Source organism: Oncorhynchus masou, chromosome 21 (genome assembly GCF_036934945.1).
Source record: "Oncorhynchus masou masou isolate Uvic2021 chromosome 21, UVic_Omas_1.1, whole genome shotgun sequence".
Lineage (NCBI taxonomy): Eukaryota > Metazoa > Chordata > Actinopteri > Salmoniformes > Salmonidae > Oncorhynchus > Oncorhynchus masou.
The window spans coordinates 40,982,341-41,003,499 of NC_088232.1; the positions used below are offsets into that span (position 1 = coordinate 40,982,341).

General features: G+C 44.3%; 1 protein-coding gene across 3 annotated transcripts in view; it reads right to left on the reverse strand.

Moving 5' to 3' along the window:
* LOC135508352 (collagen alpha-1(XII) chain-like) overlaps positions 1–21,159 on the reverse strand; it is a 91,768-nt gene that overhangs the window by 38,182 nt on the left and 32,427 nt on the right. For all 3 annotated transcript variants that reach the window (XM_064928475.1, XM_064928477.1, XM_064928476.1), the window contains 13 exons: positions 20,244–20,383; positions 17,118–17,247; positions 16,366–16,511; positions 15,803–15,932; positions 15,460–15,596; positions 13,350–13,479; positions 8,487–8,626; positions 5,727–5,859; positions 5,589–5,612; positions 5,266–5,405; positions 2,393–2,522; positions 1,986–2,125; positions 1,571–1,700 (listed from right to left, as the gene is read on the reverse strand). In XM_064928475.1, the coding sequence (XP_064784547.1) occupies positions 1,571–1,700; positions 1,986–2,125; positions 2,393–2,522; positions 5,266–5,405; positions 5,589–5,612; positions 5,727–5,859; positions 8,487–8,626; positions 13,350–13,479; positions 15,460–15,596; positions 15,803–15,932; positions 16,366–16,511; positions 17,118–17,247; positions 20,244–20,383 (1,650 nt within the window). The remainder of the gene's footprint in view (positions 1–1,570; positions 1,701–1,985; positions 2,126–2,392; positions 2,523–5,265; positions 5,406–5,588; positions 5,613–5,726; positions 5,860–8,486; positions 8,627–13,349; positions 13,480–15,459; positions 15,597–15,802; positions 15,933–16,365; positions 16,512–17,117; positions 17,248–20,243; positions 20,384–21,159) is intronic.

The window sequence follows — 21,159 nt, forward strand, 5'->3', positions numbered from 1 at the left end:
GAGGAAGAGATAGAGAGAGAGAGAGAGAGAGAGAGAGAGAGAGAGAGAGAGAGAGGAAGATATGGGGAAAGAAGAGAGTGGGGGTGGGTGGGAAGAGAACAGCAGCTGAAAAAATGTATTAGAGAGTCCAACTAAATTATTGGTGGCTGAATCAGACACTAGGGAATGTTCACCTTGAAGCCATCAAAGCATTCACTGGGTCTATGTACAATACATACTAGTTGACTAGTATGATGTTTCCAGTACTTGTACCACTCAGCATTGTACCCTCATAAAGACAGAGTGGGAAGTACATGGGGAGCTTCTTTTCTTAGAGACCAGAAGTATTGGCCAGAAATAAGTAACAGAAGTCCTGGGCTTCACCCTGAAAGCACAGCATCAATGGATAGTCCACATCAATATCAATATTTTTTTTCATCACAAATTGATAAAATATGACTAAAGCCCAATTTAGATTTGATTAGCAACATTTGTCAGACAGCCTGAAGAAACATAGATTCCGTTGAAATTGAAGAAGCAATACGTAGAGTCCTATAATTCTGACAGAGATCAAAAGCTTGAAAGATATCATTGATTGGTGTCCCTGGGGGTATATTCTGATGGATTTAATACAGGACAGATGAACCTAACAACAGGATAGACAGAAGACCATTAGGCTACGGCTTTGGGGTAATCAGGGTACCAGTAACAGTAATGACATAAAGTGACTTTTGATAAACATAGCCAGTCTAGAGAAGGCTGATGAATGGAAAGTGAAAAAATACTCTCAATTCATTCTCTTCCCTCCTCTAGTTTTTTCCATGGGAGGAGCAAATTACTCACGTCATGCTATCCCCCCAGCTGTGCTACCACAACCACTACCAGTCATTACACCCCATAAACGGACCCCATTACCTTAAGGCTGGAGACATCACTAGTGTTGCCAACACAGAGGAATTCCTTCCTGTACAATCAGCCCACTAAAGACTGAGTCATACTGAGTGGAGGCTCAGCCTTATAATTGTGGAAGAAACTGGAAGAGGGATGGTCTGTTCAAAATGGATGGCAACCAGCTAATAAACTAAATATAGTGTCTACAGTGAATCATACTATCTAGCATGGCATTGGACATTTTAGCTGTAAACAGATGACAACCAAAAACAGATATTTTTGGCATTGCCCCCAGAAATAAAAGGGGTTCGCTTAATTTAGTAGGAAAATTCCACTACAATAAGACTGGGACATATTTTGGGCTCATTACAAGAGTTTACTGGCAGAAGGAGTAAGCAAGCCAACACACTAGACCAGAGAGTGCATGCTCTACAGAAATGCCAGGTCTCAAAGAATGACCAAACAAAAACCTAAATCATTATCATATATTGTAGCCTTTAGCACACTGCACAATCTTCTCCTCAGGAAATGCTGTACCAAGAATGGTAGAAATATAACCATTTTATATTGTACACAGGCTCCTTCGTTAAATTGACCATGGTAGGTCATGACAATAGCCATGAGAAAAGGGTTGTTGAGGCAGGTCATCTATACTAGATAACGTGAACCATCCTAACAGTAAACCTGTACGTGGACTCACGTGTCTTGCCGTTCTCAGACATGCGTTTGCCCTCTCCAGGGGGGTAGAGAGGGACCACAGTGACAGTGTAGAGGGTGTCAGACATCAGGTTCTTCAGCACAGTGTTGGTGGTGCTACCAGACACCTGGGCCTGTAGATTCAACCACACAACAGGACTGAGTCACAAAGCTACACAGAGGTGATCTGTCTATATGAAATTTGGAAAAACGTCATAAAACACGATTAAAAAGAGAGAGAAAAGGTCTGGTAAAGGAGTAGTATTTTGCAAGTATGTTTGACTGTCTGAGTGAATCTGTGAAGTATCAGTGTATTGGTGTTTGTATTTTTTCAGCATTAGATAATGGATGTGATAATGAAAGAGTATGCATGCCATAGTGAGATTCGGTAGTGATTGGTAAGAGGTGGCCCAGCCTACCACTTCCTCAGCTCCTCCAGCGGTGGGCACATAGTAGATCTTGTACTGGCGCACATTGCCCTCGGCGGCCTCCCATTGGACATTCAGGGTGCTGGTGGTAGGGTCAGTGACCCGGAGCCTCCGCACTCCACCCAGAGGCTCTGGAGAGAGAAGAAAGGAGGTCTTAGGATTCATACTATGTTAAATGACAACAATGAGCTAGAGATGTTAAAATGTAAGAGGTACAGAAGTGGCAAGTGGTAAGCGTAAAATCTATGTTTTACAAACACAGTATTTAGGGCATCTTTAACATCAGCATCTAGGTAACAAATGTAGCCCTGGTTCCCAGGTGAAGCTGAGAGGACAAAAGGGAACAAGATGTAATCATGAAGGCCTTAGCGAGGCCACAGTTACACTAGGTCACTCACTGGTTTTTCCGTTGCCAGAGATGTCCTTGCTCTCCCCATTGCTGTAGATGGCTGACACGGTGATGGAGTAGGGAGTGTCGGGGGTCAGCTTGGGAAGCAGCACCGTGTTCTTCTTCCCTCCAATCTGCGTCTGTTGGGGAATGAAGACAGATTGAAATGACTGGGAGAGAAGACGGAAGGACCCTCATGTTGCTCACCTGGTCCATGATCACACTCAAGGCCTAAGGGTTGACTCATTTCGCAATTATTGGATCAACTCTAAATTCTTGTAATATTCCCTTCAGATTACAAATGCGTCAATTAGTCCATTCACTGTGGCCTCAGAAGAGATGACATGGGAAAAACAGTTGTATTTTCTTATTGGATGTGGATGTCTCCAGCTTCTCTCCCTTGACAGTTTATGTCAGTGTCAGAGACTTGATGGAAAGAATGCAAGTTGAGAAATACCAGACTGCTAAAAAAAATTGTCAGAGGATGCATCGAGCATTTTTGCACTTTGCTATTGTAGTGAGCAAGATCTAAGGTAAAGCTGTACTCTACTGGCCCTAACAGTAGGATGGGTTGTTTTAAGAGGTATGATTGATGAATTTACTGCATTGTTTTTGACCAAGGAGATGCTGTATTAAAAGGAACGATGTTGCGTTGCATCGCCTCACAGAGACGGCTGACTGAGTAAACCCTGTGTGTGTGTGTGTGTGTGCGTGTGTGTGAGTCTTCTAGTTTTTTTCTTGTCCTCCACAGAGTAAGTTAACCACTGACAGCCTGGTGAAAACGTATCATCAGTGTCTCCCATTTCCTACGCAGACTTTTTGTCACAAATGAATCAAAGCGGGGCCACTTCAGCTCTCCATACTTGTTGAAAATCTGTCAATGAACCAAAAACACTTGGCTAAGCTTGGCTCATTAGCTTCCAGCTTTCCAACAATGCCTCAATGTTTAGCGTGTAATATCATCACAGCAACCGAGGGACGGACGGTCACTAAACAGAACTGGGTTCTCTCCTCTAATTAAAAAAGGGAAAACATTTAATCCATTCTGCATGGGAATGGAAACTCTAAATGGACAAATAACTCACATAGCGCTAGCTACCCTTGACTCTAATATGGTAGGCCTATCACTTCACAGACAAGACTGATGAGAGAGTGAAATTCTCTAACTGCTTCCTTCCATTTACTGGATCTCTCTCTGTGTGCCTCCACATCATGCAAACTCTAAGCGCCTAAACATCTGGACTGAGGAAAAAAGCCTTTCTGTCTAAACTACTATTCGGCTCTATAGAGTGGAGCAGCAGCGATGCCAGACAGCTTGAAGGACTCTGTAAACACTGTCTGCAGTCAACGACCCCCTTGGTACCACACTCCCTGTCCTGTTACATAAACACACACACACACACACATACACATACACCCTCAACCCTGCTGGGCCCAGACATTCCATCTCTGCCCCCCCTTCTCCTCCATCTCGCCACACTGATAACCCCAACTCCCCTGGGGCTCTGGCCAAGGTCCCTGACCACCACGTGTTTCTAAAATGCATCAAAGCTGGGACCGAGAGACTGAAAAACATATTCAATATCAAGGCCATCCAACTGTTAAATAGCCATCACTAGTTGGTCTCCACTCAGTATCTTGTCCTGAATTTACAGTAGTCACTGTCACTAACGGGCTACCACCCAATTACTCAACCCTGCACCTTAGAGGCTGCTGCCCTGTGTACATAGACATGGAACACTAGTCACATGAATAATGTTAACATACTGTTTTACTAATTTCGTATGTATGTATATACTGTATTCTAGTCAAGGCCATCCCTTTCAACTATTGCTGTACATATACTATTCTATCCTACGTATTCTTCAGATATACTACATATTCTATCCACATATTGTTCATAATGTCTATACATCCCATCACATATATACATATATATATATATAAATATACACACACTCCGGACTCCGACATTGCTCGCCTTATATATTTTTTACATTCTTGCATTGTCATTTCAGAAAATGTCCATACTATATCTGGTGCTAATAGTGGAATGATAGTGTTTCACAGTATTCCTTACCCGCCAGTGTTGTGATTGGCTGTGATATTCATCTATCTATTGTCAAACTGGGGAAGCTGTTCTGACTTTGTGGCTGTGTTATCTAGTGAAAATCTCGCTGTCATTTCCTGGTTGGTGAAATTCTACATTGTTCACTCAATTTAGGTTTATGTGAGAAAACAAGAATCATTGTAACATCTAAATCACTCTGAAATATCTTTTCAATAACAAAAAATATCATTTTTTACAGCTGTTTGAGGCTGGTGGACCAAAACGAAGCTGGTGGACCAAAACCTCTGTTTTGGTCCACCAGCTTCAAACAGCTGTAAAAATGACATTTTTGTTATTGAAAATATATGTCACAGCAATTTAGATGGTACAATGATTCCCTACACTATTCATTCAGTGCTTGTTTTCTCACATAAATGGAAATCTCTTTCCCAGTATGAGAGATGCCGCTCTGGCAGGAGAAATCAACAGGCGAATATCACAGCCAATCACAACACGGCGGTTAAGTAATACTGTAAAATATTATCCTTCCACTATTAGCGGTAGATATATAATGTACATTTTCAGAAATTATAATGCAACAATTGCTGTGTGTTATAGCTTTAAATTGTGTCATATGAACATTCTGGTGGGAGCTATTATCTTCCCATCACACAAACAAAGTGCCTCTGTGTCATGCTACAAGGACTCCCTTCCTTATCCTTTCATCATCCAGAGGACGGTTAGGATTAAAAGCTGATGTTAGCACTATGAACAGCTTGGAACTGTGATGCCCTAAGCTGACCCATGTGGCTACTGGCTGGTCCTGGTTTTACCGACTGGGTCTTTCCCCCGGCGGTGGGGACGTATGTGATCTTGTAGTTCTGGACACGACCAGGGGCGTGGTCCCACTTGACGGTCAGAGTGATGGTGGTGGCGTTGAACACCTGCAGGTTCTGGGGAGGCCCTGTGGGGGCTGGGCACGAACACAACATCATAAACAACAACATAAACTCCAACGGAAACACACATCCAATCAACACAGATCACCTAACTTCTGGATGGTGACACTTTGATAAAAATACATGTATTTGATTCAAATGTATTATTTCTATGAGTGCTGTATGTATTTCTGTTTGAATTCAACAAATAAACTTACCAGGGCTGAAAATAACCTTGGACACTGCAGAGGGAAACAGAAATATAAAGAGTTATTGTTAATAAATCTGATCTGCATGGTCAGCTCCTAATATGTATTTATTGTAATGCATTAGATTAGATAATTAACTTCTCTTACATGTTCTCTGGCTGCCCAGCAGGTCCTCACTCTCAGACTCGTCAGGGTAGATGGCGGTGACGGACACGTCATACATAGTGTCTGGTTGCAGCTTTTCCAACACGTTACTGGTCTCATCACTGTTCAGGATGGACTGGGAGACACAACACAACAGGGCTTATAGACTGGGAGACACAACAGGGCTTATAGACTGGGAGACATAACACAACAGGGCTTATAGACTGGGAGACACAACAGGGCTTATAGACTGGGAGACACAACACAACAGGGCTTATAGACTGGGAGACACAACACAACAGGGCTTATAGACTGGGAGACACAACACAACAGGGCTTAAAGACTGGGAGACACAACACAACAGGGCTTATAGACTGGGAGACAAAACACAACAGAGTTTATAGACTGGTAGACACAACAGGGCTTATAGACTGGGAGACACGACACAACGGGGCTTATAGACTGGGAGACACGACACAACGGGGCTTATAGACTGGGAGACACAACACAACAGGGTTTATAGACTGGGAGACACAACACAACAGGGCTTATAGACTGGGAGACACAACACAACAGGGCTTATAGACTGGGAGACACAACAGGGTTTATGGACTGGGAGAAACAACACAACAGAGCTTATAGACTGGGAGACAAGGCACAATAGGGCTTATAGACTGGGAGACAACACCACAACAGGGCTTATAGACTGGGAGACACAACAGGGCTTATAGACATGGAGACACAAAAGGGCTTATAGACTGGGAGAAAAAAACACAACAGGGCTTATAGACTGGGAGACACAACACAACAGGGCTTATAGACTGGGAGATACAACACAACAGGGCTTATAGACTGGGAGACACAACACAACAGGGCTTATAACTGGGAGACAAAACACAATAGGGCTTATAGACTGGGAGACACAACAGGATTTATGGACTGGGAGAAACAACACAACAGAGTTTATAGTCTGGGAGACACAACAGGGCTAATAGACTGGGAGACACAACAGGGCTAATAGACTGGGAGACACAACAGGGCTAATAGACTGGGAGACACAACAGGGCTTATAGACTGGGAGACAAAACACAACAGGGCTTATAGACTGGGAGACACAACAGGGCTTATAGACTGGGAGACACAACAGGGCTTATAGACTGGGAGACACAACAGGGCTTATAGGCTTGGAGACACAACAGTGCTTATAGACTGGGAGACACAACACAACAGGGCTTATAGACTGGGAGACACAACACAACAGGGCTTATAGACTGGGAGACACAACACAACAGGGCTTATAGACTGGGAGACACGACACAACAGTGTATAGACTGGTAGACACAACAGGGCTTATAGACTGGGAGACACAACAGGGCTTATAGACTGGGAGACACAACGGGGCTTATAGACTGGGAGACACAACACAAAAGGGCTTATAGACTGGGAGACAAAACACAACAGGGCTTATAGACTGGGAGACACAACAGGGTTTATGGACTGGGAGAAACAACACAACAGAGCTTATAGACTGGGAGACACAACAGGGCTAATAGACTGTTAGACACAACAGGGCTAATAGACTGGGAGACACAACAGGGCTAATAGACTGGGAGACACAACAGGGCTAATAGACTGGGAGACACAACAGGGCTAATAGACATGGAGACACAACACAACAGGGCTTATAGACTGGGAGACACAAAAGGGTTTATGGACTGGGAGACACAACAGGGTTTATGGACTGGGAGAAATAACACAACAGAGCTTATAGACTGGGAGACAAGGCACAACAGGGCTTATAGACTGGGAGACAACACCACAACAGGGATTATAGACTGGGAGACACAACAGGGCTTATAGACTGGGAGAAACAACACAACAGGGCTTATCGACTGGGAGACACAACAGGGCTTATGGACTGGGAGAAACAACACAACAGGGCTTATCGACTGGGAGACACAGCACAACAGGGTTATGGACTGAGAGACACAACAGGGCTTATAGACTGGGAGACAACACAACAGGGCTTATAGACTGGGAGATACAACACAACAGGTCTTATTGACTGGGAGACACAGCACAACAGGGCTTATAGACTGGGAGACACAGCACAACAGGGCTTATAGACTGGGAGACACAACACAACAGGGCTTATAGACTGGGAGACACAACAGGGCATATAGACTGGGAGACACAACAGGTCCTATAAACTGGGAGACACAGCACAACAGGGCTTATAGACTGGGAGACACAACAGGGTTTATGGATTGGGAGAAACAACACAACAGAGCTTATAGATTGGGAGACACAGCACAACAGGGCTTATAGGCTGAGAGACACAACACAACAGGGCTTATAGACTGGGAGACACAACACAACAGGGCTTATAGACTGGGAGACACAACAGGGCATATGGATTGGGAGAAACAACACAACAGAGCTTATAGATTGGGAGACACAGCACAACAGGGCTTATAGGCTGAGAGACACAGCACAACAGGGCTTATAGACTGGGAGACACAACACAACAGGGCTTATAGACTGGGAGACACAACAAGGCTTATAGACTGGGAAACACAACAGGGCTTATAGACTCGGAGACACAACACAACAGGGCATATAGAATATATGTCGGCAATGCTTCCTTATCACAACTTTATTGAGAATACCAATTATAATCTAATTCTGTACATTATACCAATATTCTGTAAATAGTTAATCAAAATCTAATGTCAGTGCAAACCACCTGGATGGTTGTCTTACATATTGAAAGTTGGTTTCTCCTTTCTTAGTCCAGCCGATACGATAGAGGGCCACGTCATGGGCCCCATGGTCCCAGTCGGCTCTGAAGCTGGTCTGGGTCACCTCAGAGAAACGCAGGTTCTTAGGAGCAGGAACAACATCTACACAGAAGAAAGGAACAATTATATGGGAGAGATTGCCATGCCATTATCATACCCTATAACCAGGGCATCACTATACCCTATAACCAGGGCATCACTATACCCTAATAACCAGGGCATCACTATACCCTAATAACCAGGGCATCACTATACCCTATAATCAGGGCATCACTATACCCTATAATCAGGGCATCACTACACCCTATAACCAGGGCATCACTACACCCTATAACCAGGGCATCACTACACCCTATAACCAGGGCATCACTACACCCTATAACCAGGGCATCACTACACCCTATAAACCAGGGCATCACTACACCCTATAACCAGGGCATCACTATACCCTATAACCAGGGCATCACTACACCCTATAACCAGGGCATCACTACACCCTATAACCAGGGCATCACTATACCCTATAACCAGGGCATCACTATACCCTATAACCAGGGCATCACTACACCCTATAACCAGGGCATCACTACACCCTATAACCAGGGCATCACTATACCCTATAACCAGGGCATCACTATACCCTATAACCAGGTCATCACTACACCCGTCCTCCTGAATGGCGCAGCAGTCTAAGGCACTGCAGTGCTTGAGGCGTCACTACAGACCCGGGTTCGATCCCAGGCTGTTTCACAGCTGGCAGTGACCAGGAGACCCATGAAGCGGCATACAATTGGCCCAGTGATGTCCGGGTTAGGGGAGGGTTTGGCCAGCCGGGATTTCCTTGTCCCATCGCGCTCTAGAGACTCCTTATGGTGGGCCGAGCGCCTGCAAGCTGATTTCAGCCGCCAGCTGGACTGTGTTTCCTCCGACACACAGCAGTGTGTCAAGAAGCAGTGTGGCTTCTTGGGGTAATTAAAAAATATATATAATTTAAATACTATGACATCCCTATAACTATGACATTACTATACCCTATAACTATATATTTATTTTATTTTTATTTCACCTTTATTTAACCAGGTAGGCCAGTTGAGAACAAGTTCTCATTTACAACTGAGACCTGGCCAAGATAAAGCATAGCAGTGCGACAAAAACAACAACACAGAGTAACACATACAAACATACAGTCAACAACACAAAAGAAAAATAGATATGGGGATGAGGTAGTACAGTGTGTGCAAATGTAGAAGAGTAGGGAGGAAGGCAATAAATAGGCCACAGAGGTGAAAATAATTACAATTGAGCATTAATACTGGAGAGATATATATGCAGATGAGGATGTGCAAGTAGAGATATACTGGGGAGCAAAAGAGCAAGAGGGTAAGTAATAATATGGTGATGAGGTAGTTGGGTGTGCTATTTACAGATTGGCTGTGTACAGGTACAGTGATCGGTAAGCTGCTCTGACAGCTAATGCTTAAAGTTAGAGAGGGAGATATAAGACTCCAGATTTTTGCAATTCGATCCAGTCATTGGCAGCAGAGAACTGGAAGGAAAGGCGGCGAAAGGAAGTGTTGGCTTTGGGGATGACCAGTGCAATATACCTGCTGGAGCGCGTGCTAAGGGTGGGTGTTGCTATGGTGACCAGTGAGCTGAGATAAGGCGGGGCTTTACCTCGCAAAGACTTACAGATGACCTGGAGCAAGCAGGCTTGGCGACGAATATGAAGTGAGGGCCAGCCAACGAGAGCATAGAGGTTGCAGTGTTGGGTAGTATATGGGGCTTTGGTGATAAAACGGATGGCACTGTGATAGACTACATCCAGTTTGATGAGTAGAGTGTCGGGGGCTATTTTGTAAATTACATCGACAAAGTCAAGGATCGGCAGGATAGTCAGTTTTACGAGGGTATGTTTGACAGCATGAGTGAAGGATGCTTTGTTGCGAAATAGGAAGCCGATTCTAGGTTTAATTTTGGATTAGAGATGTTTAATATGAGCCTGGAAGGAGAGTTTACAGTCTAGCCAGACACCTAGGTATTTGTAGATGTCCACATATTCTAGGTCAGAACCGTCCAGAGTAGTGATGTTAGTTGGGCGGGAGGGCGCGGGCAGAAATCGGTTGAAGAGCATGCACTTAGTTTTACTAGCATTTAAAAGCAGTTGGAGGCCACGGAAGGAGTGTTGTATGGCGTTGAAGCTTGTTTGGAGGTTTGATAGCACATTGTCCAAAGAAGGGCCAGATGTATACAGAATGGTGTCATTTGCATAGATGTGGATCAGAGAATCACCAGCAGCAAGACCGACATCATTGATATACAGTGCCTTGCGAAAGTATTCGGCCCACTTGAACTTTGCGACCTTTTGCCACATTTCAGGCTTCAAACATAAAGATATAAAACTGTATTTTTTTGTGAAGAATCAACAACAAGTGGGACACAATCATGAAGTGGAACGACATTTATTGGATATTTCAAACTTTTTTAACAAATCAAAAAAATTGGGCGTGCAAAATTATTCAGCCCCCTTAAGTTAATACTTTGTAGCGCCACCTTTTGCTGCGATTACAGCTGTAAGTCGCTTGGGGTATGTCTCTATCAGTTTTGCACATCGAGAGACTGACAATTTTTCCCATTCCTCCTTGCAAAACGGCTCGAGCTCAGTGAGGTTGGATGGAGAGCATTTGTGAACAGCAATTTTCAGTTCTTTCCACAGATTCTCGATTGGATTCAGGTCTGGACTTTGACTTGGCCATTCTAACACCTGGATATGTTTATTTTTCAACCATTCCATTGTAGATTTTGCTTTATGTTTTGGATCATTGTCTTGTTGGAAGACAAATCTCCGTCCCAGTCTCAGGTCTTTTGCAGACTCCATCAGGTTTTCTTCCAGAATGGTCCTGTATTTGGCTCCATCCATCTTCCCATCAATTTTAACCATCTTCCCTGTCCCTGCTGAAGAAAAGCAGGCCCAAACCATGATGCTGCCACCACCATGTTTGACAGTGGGGATGGTGTGTTCAGGGTGATGAGCTGTGTTGCTTTTACGCCAAACATAACGTTTTGCATTGTTGCCAAAAAGTTCAATTTTGGTTTCATCTGACCAGAGCACCTTCTTCCACATGTTTGGTGTGTCTCCCAGGTGGCTTGTGGCAAACTTTAAACAACACGTTTTATGGATATCTTTAAGAAATGGCTTTCTTCTTGCCACTCTTCCATAAAGGCCAGATTTGTGCAATATACGACTGATTGTTGTCCTATGGACAGAGTCTCCCACCTCAGCTGTAGATCTCTGAAGTTCATCCAGAGTGATCATGGGCCTCTTGGCTGCATCTCTGATCAGTCTTCTCCTTGTATGAGCTGAAAGTTTAGAGGGACGGCCAGGTCTTGGTAGATTTGCAGTGGTCTGATACTCCTTCCATTTCAATATTATCGCTTGCACAGTGCTCCTTGGGATGTTTAAAGCTTGGGTAATCTTTTTGTATCCAAATCCGGCTTTAAACTTCTTCACAACAGTATCTCGGACCTGCCTGGTATGTTCCTTGTCCTTCATGATGCTCTCTGCGCTTTTAACGGACCTCTGAGACTATCACAGTGCAGGTGCATTTATACGGAGACTTGATTACACACAGGTGGATTGTATTTATCATCATTAGTCATTTAGGTCAACATTGGATCATTCAGAGATCCTCACTGAACTTCTGGAGAGAGTTTGCTGCACTGAAAGTAAAGGGGCTGAATAATTTTGCACGCCCAATTTTTCAGTTTTTGATTTGTTAAAAAAGTTTGAAATATCCAATAAATGTCGTTCCACTTCATGATTGTGTCCCACTTGTTGTTGATTCTTCACAAAAAAATACAGTTTTTTATCTTTATGTTTGAAGCCTGAAATGTGGCAAAAGGTCTCAAAGTTCAAGGGGGCCGAATACTTTCGCAAGGCACTGTATACAGAGAAAAGAGTCGGCCCGAGAATTAAGCCCTGTGGCACCCCCATAGAGACTGCCAGAGGTCCAGACAACAGGCCCTCCGATTTGACACACTGAACTCTATCTGAGAAGTAGTTAGTGAACCAGGCGAGGCAGTCATTTGAGAAGCCAAGGCTATTGAGTCTGCAGCTTTCCAATCTTTGGGGATCTCATACGACACAAAAGAGTGGTGACATTACTATGACATTATAACAAAGACATCACTATACCCTATAACTATGACATTACTATACCCTATAACAAAGACATTACTTTACCCTATAACAAAGACATCCCAATACCCTATAACTATGACATTACTATACCCTATAAATATGACATTACTATACCCTATAACTATGACATCACTATACCCTTTAACTATGACATCACTATACTTTATAACCATGACATTACCATACCCTATAACAAAGAAATCACTATACCCTATAACTAGGACATTACCATACCCTATAACAAAAACATCAATATACCCTATATCTAGGACATCACTATACCCTATAACTATGACATCACTATACCCTATAACAAAGAAATCACTATACCCTATAACTAGGACATTACCATACCCTATAACAAAAACATCAATATACCCTATAACTAGGACATCACTATACCCTATAACTAGGACATCATTATACCCTATAACAAAAACATCAATATACCCTATAACTAGGACATCACTATACCCTATAACTAGGACATCACTATACCCTATAACAAAAACATCAGTATACCCTATAACTTGGGCCCAAATGTTCTTTGGGCCTATAGTACTGAGTAGGACTTCCATGGAGTGTAACCCCATTGTGTTAACCCTCACATACGCTGTGTGACTGTACCTGTGATGGCTGTGTTGAGCATGGGGTTTCCAGCTCCATCATTGTAGATGGGGGTGACAGCCAGGACATACTCAGTCTGAGAGATCAGGTTGTCCAAGGCCTTGGAGGTCACACCTCCCCCCACTTCAAGCTGCAGACCAAAACAACATCTTTGTTAACATCAAGCCCTACAGTCTGTCACATTATTCCAGTGTAAACCATGTTAAATCATTTACCTGTATCAACAACAGAATGACTATTGCATTATTTTGTAAATGGAGGGTTAGAGTTTGTCATGAGTAATTCTGTTTTCCTCATCATGGTCATGTTGAATGCCTTCCAAAGTAATTTTCCATTCTCATTGATGAGTTCCAAAGAATCTGTGAGAGAAACTGTGGGCGTCTTTGTATACATCTGACGAGACAGCATGTTATCTCCACTTCATGTGTAAATCCTTAGCACACACAGAGGTGGAGAAAGATAAACAATCAAGTAAAATATATATATATGTATATATATGACAGTCAAGCACAAACATGCTGCACTGGAAAAGTACCCCAAACATATTTCTAAATGCACAATAAACTTCTGTTTCTTTTCAGTACTCAGGAATCGCACGATCACGGCATTTGGTACAGGAGGTCGTTCCTAATGTTCCTTCGTCTGAAATCTCTGTGAGTGGTGTGATCCTTTCACCAGATTCCTGGTCCAGTGGGGTGATCCTTTCACCAGATTCCTGGTCCAGTGGGGTGATCCTTCCAACAGGCTCTTGGTCCAATGGTGTGATCATTCCACCAGGCTCCCGGTCCAGTGGGGTGATCCTTCCACCAGGCTCTTGGTCCAATGGTGTGATCATTCCACAAGGCTCTCTATATCCTTCCTGTTTGGCCCTGTCCGGGGATGTCCTCAGATGGAGCCACAGTGTCTCCTGACCCCTCATGTCTCAGCCTCCAGTATTTATACTGCAGTAGTTTATGTGTCGGGGGGCTAGGGTCAGTTTGTTATATCTGGAGTATTTCTCCTGTCCTATTCGGCGTCCTGTGTGAATTTAAGTGTGCTCTCTCTAATTCTCTCTTTCTTTCTCTCTCTCAGAGGACCTGAGCCCTAGGACCATGCCTCAGGACTACCTGAAGTGATGACTCCTTGCTGTCCCCAGTCCACCTGGCCGTGCTGCTGCTCCAGTTTCAACTGTTCTGCCTTATTATTATTGGACCATGCTGGTCATTTATGAACATTTGAACATCTTGGCCATGTTCTGTTATAATGTCCACCCGGCACAGCCAGAAGAGGACTGGCCACCCCACATAGCCTGGTTCCTCTCTAGGTTTCTTCCTAGGTTTTGGCCTTTCTAGGTAGTTTTTCCTAGCCACCGTGCTTCTACACCTGCATTGCTTGCTGTTTGGGGTTTTAGGCTGGGTTTCTGTACAGCACTTTGAGATATCAGCTAATGTAGGAAGGGCTATATAAATAAATTTGATTTGATTTGGTACAATGGTGTGATCCTTCCACCAGGCTCCCGGTCCAGTGGGGTGATCCTTCCACCAGGCTCCCGGTCGAATGGTGTGATCCTTCCACCAGGCTCCTGGTCCAGTGGGATGATCCTTCCACCAGACTCCCGGTCCAGTGGGGTGATCATTCCACCAGGCTCTTGGTCCAATGGTGTGATCATTCCACCAGACTCCCGGTCCAGTGGGGTGATCCTTCCAACAGGCTCTTGGTCCAATGGTGTGATCATTCCACCAGGCTCCCGGTCCAGTGGGGTGATCTTTCCACCAAGCTCTTGGTCCAATGGTGTGATCCTTCCACCAGGCTCCCGGTCCAGTGGTGTGATCCTTCCACCAGGCTCCCAGTCAAATAGCACAGCCCCAGAGGTCCACTGCATACCCTTCTCACCAGCTGCCCTTCCCATTACGCTGTCCAATGTCATATCTCAAATGATGCGTAAAAAATATCAATCTGCTAGCTGACATAAACAGAGAATGTGCTCAGCACAGGAGCTGGTGTCTGCTGTGACCAGTAGGACAGAGAGCTAAGCATATGTTTCTGCCCCCCGAGGGAGTATGTAGAGTACAGAGTATTCCTTTCACTGCCGTCTGTATCCAACAGATGTATTGTGATTGTCGTATCTCACCTCTTTGGCCTCTCCCTCATCAGGCGTGTAGGTGAGGATGTATTTGAGGACGGCACCTGGAGCAGCATCCCAGTTCATCTTCAGGGTGCTATGGGTAACGTCTCTGACCCTCAGCTCTCCCGCAGGGGGCATGGGCACTACAGAGGGGACAGAGATATAGAACATGAGGCTCACCAAATTACATTATTTCTTTAATCCCTTTCATTCCATAAACTAGGGTGTGAGGAGACCTAATTTACTCTATACGAGTTAGGACCTGTCGTGCCTTACCCTCCCTTAGGGCACTGAGCGCAAAACATTAATAACAACATTTGAAGGTAGAAGAGTACTGTTCTGTATGTACATGTGACTCCTTGCTCGGTCAGGGGGTCGCTGGCTGACTGTCCATGCAGGGCTAAGATGGACAGAGTGTAGGCCGTGTTGGGGATCAGCTGCACCAACTGGACATCAGTTGTGTCCCCTCCAACTCTCATCTGCAGGGAGTACCATGACAGAACAAACATTATTTTACAAGGCTCACTGTCGTTCAGACAGGCAGTTTGAATGAACATGTTTCCACAGATTAAGGGTCTTAGGCAGTGTACAGTGTCATATAACTTATCTAAGTGTTTGCCAATACTACAGACGATCTAATCCTCTTGATTTGACACCTCTGGAACTAATATCATGCCAGAGTAATATACAAAATGTAATAAATAATTCTGTGTTTTGTTGTCTCTGCATCCATAAAAGGAAAGTTATTCATCTCTGCTCCTTGACATCTGCATGCTGTCAGGAGACATTGGCAGGGGACCGGTATATCCGGTCATTGGCAGCATCTGTGTATGTGTGTCAGTGCAGCAGTTGGACTGGCGTCTCTCTCTTTCTCTCGCTCTCTCTCTCTCTCTCTCTCAGTTGCCGTCTCACCTCTTTCTCCACGGAGGGCTCTGTGGCGTTGATGGCTCTGTAGAGTAGCATGTAGTTCGTGGCACCCACTGCTTCCTCCCACTTCACCCTCATGGTGGTGGGACGCTCCTCATAGATGATCATCTTCCTCACTGCGCTGAGGGGCACTGGACATGGGAAGAGGGAGAGGGAAACACTTAGATTCTAAACACACACAATCCCATCCAAAAATGAAATGTTTGCAGTGAAACGTAGCCATGCAGAATTCATGTGCCTATTCAAGTAGTGAGAACTAAACAATGAGGTATTTTATAGGAGCTTTTATGGAGAAATTACTCATAAAGAAAATTGCTTCATAAAATCACGCTATTCTAGAGGACAAATAAAAGAATAGTGAAGAACAACATAAAAAGACCTCTCTCATTCTTGATGCACATAGTGAGCGCCGAATAACAGCATGGTTTTGAGTTTGAAACAGTGTTTCCCCCTTTGATTACAATAATATCAGCCTTATATGGTATCATAAATAAGACAGTGTTGTTCTTTCTTTAACGTTGAAAACAGGGACCGCACAAGCACCACAGGAACATCTATAAAGTCACAGTGGTGTGCTGAATGTAACGGAAGAATACTTGTTTCACAGTCTCAAAGACATCCATTGTTGATCCTATAGAGATTACGTGTGGGACATACAGGTATGTTACAGGAGAGTAATGGACAGGTACAGTATAGTGGTTTTAAAGAAGAACACAGAAAAACAGATTAGGACTCACAGGTGGTTTCAGCGCCCTTCAGTGGGTCGCTGCTCTCCTCTCCGATGACAGAGTAGACGTTGACCAGATACTCAGTCAGTGGGTTTAGGTTAGGTAGGATGGCTGTGGTCACAGAGCCATCAACAAACATCTACACCCAGACAACAAGAGTAAACATGAACCAGGTGAATACAGTATGAGGTTGTAGAATGTCTATTTTAAGTAACCCCATTGACAAGCATGGAAAGGTTGGTTTCTGTTGGAGGACAAATAAGCCAAACAATACAACAAAGTACAGCTATCAGTGTTTCCTGTGTTGATTCTAGTGGTCTTCATTGAACCACAAATATGACCCGTTTCTGGAAGCTAGGCGCATGTTGCACGTCACTACTTTACAGGAGAGGCATTTAAAAAAAAGGGGGTTTCAGAAATGCTTGCTGGAACATGTGAACTTTCATGTGCCTTAATAACAAATGTGTATGCCTTTTGTAAATATGAATGCAATTGCTAAATAAAGAGCCTAGTTGGTTTAGCAATGGAAAATACAGGAACCTTCCCACTAGCCATGATTGGCCGAGACAATGGGTGGGCTGGACATGCCGAGAGATGAGTTTGCATTAGTCTGCCATGTAAGCATGCTTCTGTTTATAACATGAGCTGTTAAATACTGTATGTGTGGATAATCCTGTCTACTGCAGCTTTTTTTGAAAGATATCAAATTGTTCTCAACATTGCTGCCCTGAAGTTAATGATCGTGCAATGCTGACTCTCTCGAACTCTAAAAAAGAATCAGACAATGAGGAAATCACTGATTTAGGTCAAAACATTTTCATTGAACCAGACATTGTCGAGTCTTCTGATGACAATGGTGGGGAAGAAATGGTGTCGTTGTCATGGAAGAAGTTCACCCGAGTGAAATCAGTGGAATGCCCAGTGGAAGCAGAGAGATGATTGCCAAATGCGGAGAGAGTCTGTTGTATAAAACATTTGTCTCCGGATAACATCTTCAAACTAAGGGCAACCGTGGCATGCATGACAAAGTGAGAAGAGTTCATCCATGTATACAGGTAAGAGTCAAGCGACATTTTTAGATATTATATGTTTCCAATTTCGTGGAAAGTCATTTTCATTGAAAGTTAAAGTATTCTATTAACTAGCTAGCTAACTGTAGCTAGCTGGCTCGTTAGCTAATGTTACGTGTATGATCTGTGTAGGAGCTCTAGAAAGAGGCCCGAGTTCCAGAGTTGGAATTCTGAGTTGGATGACCATTCAAATCGATTTTTCCCAGTCTTTCTTTTTTAGTTCCCAGTTGGGTGGTTCTACGGCTTAAGAGGGTGTGAACAATGTTGAATGGGTGTAGACAAAGAAGAACTCTCCAGTAGCTGTACCAAAATACTCATGAGCCATTTTCTCAAAAGTAGGGTTACAATTTCATTATCTTTCAAATTTTGCTACATAGGACCGAATCCAGATGGTAGGTCAGAAATTGGTTGTAGGAACTCTGAACAAACTCCACACTTTCCGACCCACTCTGTTTCTATTTAGAAGAGTAAAAAACAAACAAAACCTTGATCACACACTAGACCACTGCATCACAAAGCCATGAGAGTTGGAATAAAATAAATACTTAGAAAAATGAAATTGGACTCCAAGACGTTGGAAGTTAGCTACCCCATTCTAGCACACTGGAGCCAAGACCCTGCCGCTGTCAGATAAAGGGATATGAAATAAACAAAACAAACCTTTTTTGCTACTAGTACTCTAAATTGAAAGCCTTGTATTTTGTGGTCATAACCTCTGCCAAACCCATTTTACCAAACACCCTCATACTGAGCAGCCAACACAAGCTTAAGGAAGGGAGGTGGGGAGAGTTTCTGGGGTTTCCCTCTAGTATCTGGCAGATCAGAGGCTAGAACTAAACCCAGGACAAGTCTTCCCAAAAACCTGCCCATAATGTCCTCAAAGCTACATGTAGGGTAGGTGTGGGGTCGGGGTGAATACTTACAGTATGTCATCTCTTCTATCTTTATTTAGCAAAGTAAGTCATTGAGAACAAAACCTTTACAACTTGCTTCCATCCTCATCCTTCCATCCTCAGGTGGGAGTGACAGAGGGATTTGTGATAGAGGGGGAGTGACAGAGGGGTTTGGGTGTTGATAGAGGGTGAGTGACAGAGGGGTTTGGGGGTTGATAGAGGGGGAGTGACAGAGGGGTTTGTGATAGAGGGGGAGTGACAGAGGGGTTTGGGGGTTGATAGAGGGTGAATGACAGAGGGGTTTGGGGGTTGATAGAGGGGGAGTGAGAGGGGTTTGGGGGTTGACAGAGGGGGAGTGACAGAGGGATTTGGGGGTTGATAGAGGGGGAGTGACAGAGGGGTTTTGGGGTTGACAGAGGGGGAGTGACAGAGGGATTTGGGGGTTGATAGAGGGGGAGTGACAGAGGGGTTGGGGGTTGATAGAGGGAGAGTGACAGAGGGGTTTGTGATAGAGGGGGAGTGACAGAGGGGTTTGGGGGTTGATAGAGGGTGAATGACAGAGGGGTTTGGGGGTTGATAGAGGGGGAGTGAGAGGGGTTTGGGGGTTGACAGAGGGGGAGTGACAGAGGGATTTGGGGGTTGATAGAGGGGGAGTGACAGAGGGGTTGGGGGTTGATAGAGGGGGAGTGACAGAGGGGTTTGGGGGTTGATAGAGGGGGAGTGACAGAGGGATTTGGGGGTTGATAGAGGGGGAGTGACAGAGGGATTTGTGATAGAGGGGAGAGACAGATGGGTTTGGGGGTTGATAGAGGGGAATGACAGAGGGGTTTGGGGGTTGATAGAGGGGGAGTGACAGAGGGATTTGGGGGTTGATAGAGGGGGAGTGACAGAGGGGTTGGGGGTTGATAGAGGGGGAGTGACAGAGGGGTTTGGGGGTTGATAGAGGGGGAGTGACAGAGGGATTTGGGGGTTGATAGAGGGGGAGTGACAGAGGGATTTGTGATAGAGGGGAGAGACAGATGGGTTTGGGGGTTGATAGAGGGGAATGACAGAGGGGTTTGGGGGTTGATAGAGGGGGAGTGACAGAGGGGTTTGGGGGGCTGATAGGGAAGAGTAACAGAGGGGTTGGTCTTTGATAGGGTTGAGTTAGTGTGGAGGTTAAAGGTATGTACCTGCTGAGGGCGTCCAGACAAGGTCATGTACTCCACACGGTACTTCTCCACTGGACCATCAGGGCCTGTCCAGCTGGCACGGAACGAATAGTGGGTCACCTCTGAGGTCACAAGGTCCGTGGGTGCCTCGGGGCCACCTCCTATCAGGGAAAAGGGGAGAGAGGCAGTCAAATCAACCCAAAGCATAGGATCTCATAGGATCTCATTGGATCTCATTGGATCTCATTGTTTATTATATGTCACTTTATTCCTAGTTACAGTTAAAGTCGGAAGTTTACATTCACCTTAGACAAATACATTTAAACTCAGTTTTTCACAATTCCTGACATGTATAATCTTAGTAAAAAGTCCCTGTTTTGGCTCAGTTAGGATCACCACTTTATTTTAAGAATGTGAAATGTCAGAATAATATTTATTATTTATATTATTTAAATATTTATATTTCTTTCTTTCATCACATTTCCAGTGGGTCAGAAGTTTCCATACACTCAATTAGTATTTGGTAGCATTGCATTACATTTATTAACTTGGGTCAAATGTTTCAGGTAGCCTTCCACAAGCTTCCCACAATAAGTTGAATGAATTTTGTCCCATTCCTCCTGACAGAGCTGGTGTAACTGAGTCAGGTTTGCAGGCCACCGTGCTCGCACACGTTTTTCAGTTCTGCCAACAAATGTTCTATGGGATTGAGGTCAGGGCTTTGTGATGGCCACTCCAATACCTTGACTTTGTTGTCCTTAAGCCATTTTGCCTCAACTTTGGAAGTATGCTTGGGGTCATTGTCCATTTGGAAGACCCATTTGCGACCAAGCTTTAACTTCCTGACTAATGTCTTGAGATGTTGCTTCAATATATACACATAATTTTTGTTCCTCATGATGCCATCTATTTTGTGAAGTGCACCAGTCCCTCCTGC